The 5,078-nt window shown below is 37.7% G+C and overlaps 1 protein-coding gene across 1 annotated transcript in view; it reads left to right on the plus strand.

The window, feature by feature from the left end:
- cyth3b (cytohesin 3b) overlaps window positions 1–5,078 on the plus strand; it is a 40,911-nt gene that overhangs the window by 27,509 nt on the left and 8,324 nt on the right. Inside the window, exons 8-9 of the mRNA XM_014010133.1 lie at window positions 972–1,120; window positions 1,549–1,660. Of these exons, the coding sequence (XP_013865587.1) occupies window positions 972–1,120; window positions 1,549–1,660 (261 nt within the window). The remainder of the gene's footprint in view (window positions 1–971; window positions 1,121–1,548; window positions 1,661–5,078) is intronic.

Here is a 5,078-nt window from a genome sequence, read left to right on the forward strand (position 1 = left end):
ATGTTTGTGGCACAGTATTAAAATGTTTGTAGGACAGTATTGATACATTTGTAGGACAGTATTGATACATTTGTAGGACAGTATTGATACATTTGTAGGACAGTATTGATACATTTGTAGGACAGTATGGACATGTTTGTGGAATCTCAGACAGTTTGTCACTTAATGACCTGTAGGTGTGTGTAGGAGCATCTCTCTGTTTGTTAGCAAAATATCTTTTGAACCAGTGGATGGAATTAATTGAAACTCTCAAAAAGTCGTGATTGGATGATTGGCCACCACAGCTAAAACGTTACAATTCAGTCTTTTTACAGATACTGATCTAGATTTTTGCATTGGTAGTTGTTGAGAGTCATCTCATCGTAACACCTGAGTTTGTGATTTAAACTTTAAAATACAATTCTTTTAAGGAATACTAGTTATGTTCTTTGACTGGACCGGACGAGACGTTTTGTCCATTTTCCATTAAAGTTAAAGTGTGTGTCTCTCTCAGCTCACTGTCCATGTCTTTAGCAGTGATAATAGAATTGATCCAGGATCAATAGCGGTCGTTAGTGCGGTCTTAGCTCAACGTGCTTTGTCTGCTGCTCCTGTGTTCAGGGAGGATGCAGGTGACGYCTCAGGTCATGAATATTGATGTGGTGCAGTGATGACACACCCAGACTAAGTTATTGGTCATCTTCCTGGACCAGAGTGCACAGAGTTATAAATTACAGCACAGAGGCTGTCGACTGGGTGGATGGATGAGGTGGAGGATGGTGAGCAGGAGTTATGATGTTCGGTCGTTAAAGCCGTGGATCATTGATGTCTGTGGGACTGCAGAGATGCTCGGACTTTCAAAATAAAGCTCATCAATTCAGTGCTCATTTTTATTCAACCAAATGTTACATTTCATGATGAAAATGTTATTTGATGTATTATTGTGTGACAAATCCTCAAACATTATCGAGTTTTTGATATTTCCTCCGCAGACACTTGCTACGTCCTGTCATTTGCCATCATTATGCTGAACACCAGCCTRCACAACCCCAACGTCAGAGACAAGCCCCCAGTGGAGCGCTTCATCTCCATGAACAGAGGGATCAACGAGGGGGGGGACCTCCCAGAGGAGCTACTCAGGGTGAGACTTAATTAGTTTGTTTGCTTGGACAAACATATCTGTGTGCTGCGTTTCTGAAACAACACACAGATAAGTGTTTAATGTAAAACATGGAAGTCAAACATTGTCAGATTATTTACACTTTGTAGCTCATAATCTTGTAGTAGAAAGCTGCAAATAAAAACATTAAAAAATGCTGATCCGCTGGCGTTTTCACCTCAATTCCTTGACTTAAAATAAAAAATAACCTGCCTATTTAAATCTTTCACAGAGTTGTTGAGCTGTGAATCAGTGTCTAACTTTATGAAACAGAAGCAGAATTTGTTCAAGTTGCCCCATTAATCTAAAGTCTGGGTTAATGTTGGCAGTCAGCAGTTTGAATGTTCTCTTATGTTTCTCTGCTTCAGGACATTTCCTTCCTATTACTTTTTTCTTTTTTTTTTTTCCAGAATCTATACGACAGCATTAAGAGCGAACCCTTTAAGATCCCAGAGGACGATGGGAACGACCTGACGCACACGTTCTTCAACCCAGACAGAGAAGGATGGCTGCTCAAATTAGGTTAGTCTCCCTGCATTCCGCCGCTGGAAGAATTTAGAACATCCTGGATAAGTTCATTAGTTTAATCTTTCGTTWTTTGTTCTACAACTCTGTTTTTCCCTCCTAAAAGAACCACAGGAAAGTTTTCTGTCATGTTAGGATGGAATGAGCTCATTGGAACATTTAGGAGTTTTCATGAAACCCCGTTGAAATAAATTCAGTATTGTCTGGTGTTAGACGCAYCAGAACAAGGTTATAATTTTAAATCTTTTAAAAGAAACATATYCCTTTAAATCCTTCTTTTTCACATTTAAATCATTCAGTTGGGGTCCATATAAAGTTGAATCTTGGTCTGAATTCTTCCTTATTGTATCTCCGCAAGACCCCTTTTCACCCGTTTAAGGTGTGTCTCAGATCAACTAATTTTAAGGCTGTTTCTTTAAATCCAAACGAGGTGTATAACACCTCGCTCCCTTCCAGTTTCCAGACCAGTCCATTCTAGATTGATAGAGGGGTTTATGACTYTATAGCAGCACAGAAAAATTTGGCCCAAACAGAATATAAAGATAACTACGCAGCACCAGGAGAAACTAAATTCCCATTTTGTGCACTCCTAGAGTCTCCAAGTAAATAACAAAATGCGTTTAARGGCTAAAAAAGTGGATTTTGCATATGTTCCTTTTAAGATGAGAAGATTTTTTAAGACATTACAAKATGTACAGACAGCACTGTTTAAAGTGCCCGCGACATCAAACATTTGGCTAACAACACACACAGTAGAGAAGAATCTGATGTTTTTTGTATCATTTTGAGTCTCTAATAGAGTAATTACTCTCATGAAAATAAACATAAACTCCACATTTTCATACATCCTTCCACCTTCCAAGTGTGCTTGTTTAAAGGTGGACATCTTCTCTTGCTCTAGCATGCTCTCTTATTTGACACACATCTAACCCGGAGACATTTTCACGACTTGGGCTCACAACATTAAGCTAAGAACGGAAGGGCCAGAAATAAACCTGGAAGAGTGGTGCTTTTCAAAATAAGAGCGTGACAAATTACATGATGAAACTACATGTGAAATTGAAACAATTGGCTGTCCTTTACACAAAGACAAAGGAGTTCCCCTTCTTAAGGAGTTCCCCTTTGATGTCACTTCCTGTTTGACTTTTGCTGAGCCCATTTCAAAAGAAAATATGCCAGTATTGTGACAAAATGTATAGAATTGTGTATTATGTCAAATTGCCTAAATTTAAAGATATTTTTGTATTTGAAGGATAAACATATGAGGGGTACTTTAAAGCTCCCCAACGTTATTTTGATTAAAATATCTTTTATTCCTTTAAACAGCAGCCTAAAATAAATGCTGCAAGATTATTTGCAATTATCTTTTAAATAATTAAAATCTAATCCAAGCCAAATAAAAGAACATATTTATCTATGCAACACAACTTTTTTTTCTTTTGCAAATCTTACTAAGAAAAATAGTAAAATATTAATATGAAGCTTTTTTTCTGTTACACGTTTTTATCTGCCTGATGTGTAAATCTTTATGAGCAGATCAAACATGGAAAAGTAACTTTATGAGGCCTCCTGCAGTCTTTGCTAAAAAAGCAGCATTTTTATTTACCTGTCTTTAAATTATTGGCCCTGCTGCTGCTCCAACACGTGCCTGCACAGAAAACTGCACAGACCCATAGAAAATATGCAACATTTTGCTGAACACTGAAGCTTCCTGAGGAAATAAAGTCTTCCTCTGTCAGTTTTTATAAACAGCCTCGGGGTTGCATCTCCAGCAGAGTTTATTCTGGCTGAAGCATCAGTGGGCTCCTTCTCTCCACAGATTCTTTCACAAAGATATTCATGTGTTTCAAAGTGTTTCTATCTGCCAGAGAAAAAGTAACTTCTTAATTAATTTAATCATGCTTTCTTGGCTTAAAGCACATGTTTAATATTAGTTTTACTGCACAGTTGGTCCACTCTTGTGGCTGTTAGTTTTMTGTATTTCACCTGTAAAAATTCTGCTGGATCATTGTGTGCAGCTGTAAAGGCGTGACTTCAAAAGGTAATTATAAATTATCTAACATTTAATATTTAGTGTTTGTTGACTATCAGCTACAAACACACCAAACTGTAGCCTCATATCTATATACGTCTATAAAATCTGTAATATCTGTCAAATTGACTGAATTATAGTCATTTTTGTGTTTTCTAAGCTCAGTTTGCTGTGGTGTCCATCTTGAATTGGGTTGGCTCTAAAAGTTAATCAGCTGTAAAGGTGCATCCGTTTATTAATTTAGGAAAAAATAGTTGAAATTCATCCAGTGTTTCATGAGATACTTTGCAAAAATAGACAATTAGCATAAAAAGTAGTTTAATATAGCTTTATTTTCCTCTACACTACCAGAGTACGATTCTCGTTTATTCTTGCCTGCATGTTCTGCTCTTGTAAAACCAATTTAGCAAATGATAAATGAGGCATTGTTCTAGTTTGTGCATTTATTTTTAAATTACGGAACGCTGTGCATTCAGAGAAGGAATATGTGTGTGAGCGTGCGCGTGTGTGTCAGGGTGTAAAGATACATGAACTCTTCTAGTTTCTTCCCGACTCCATCTGTTTTTGATCCAAACCTCACTTCATCACTTCGCAGGTTTCTTCATCAGCCGCTTCCTTCTTTCATCACATCTTATCATTTATATCCTTTCTTCAGCTCGTGGAGATTTATCGTTGGCTATAAAGAATGCTTAACAGCCTGAACYTTGTTGTGGGTTAGAGGGCAAACTCACTGCAGGTGATTCAGTTTATGACTATCCTCACACACACTTACACACACCTGGCTTTGACCTGTGCATTCTTCCAGKGCTGTGTAACGTCTCCGTGGCCTCTTCAACGGCTCCTTTGTGGCTCACAGAGCTAACGTGATTACATTATGGTGCGGAGCCTCCTCGGAGCCGTTTCCCCGCACCAGATCTGACAACAATAGCTCTAATTTAACTRTCTAAAAATAAACCCTGGAGGATGCAATGGAATAAATGTCTTTTTAGGTAATCTCTCTATGCAGAACAGAAATTCGGCCACGCTAATTCAACAGAGTATTTGATACGTACGGAAGTCCAGAGCTTTTGCGATTACCCGTGGCCTGCGTAAAATGGGAATTCAGTTAAAATTTAAATCAGCGGACACGTGGTCGAAGACTAAATGTTTTAGTTTGTGTTTCATGTTGTGGTTTGTAGGACATTTTTTAAAAGAGATCTTCCTCTGAGTTTGAACAATCTTTCAAATTATGATGCAAGCATGAAAACTAGCATGGTTACTTTCTAAGACGTCATTATTTAAAGAGTGCTGGCCACGCAAAAAAATTGAGACGTCGGTGGCGGCCATTTTTTCAAGATAACTTTTTAGTGTTTTTCAYTTATCAAATCAAATTATCTATTTATT

The sequence above is a fragment of the Austrofundulus limnaeus genome, unplaced genomic scaffold (assembly GCF_001266775.1).
Source record: "Austrofundulus limnaeus strain Quisiro unplaced genomic scaffold, Austrofundulus_limnaeus-1.0 Scaffold65, whole genome shotgun sequence".
Taxonomy (NCBI): Eukaryota; Metazoa; Chordata; class Actinopteri; order Cyprinodontiformes; family Rivulidae; genus Austrofundulus; species Austrofundulus limnaeus.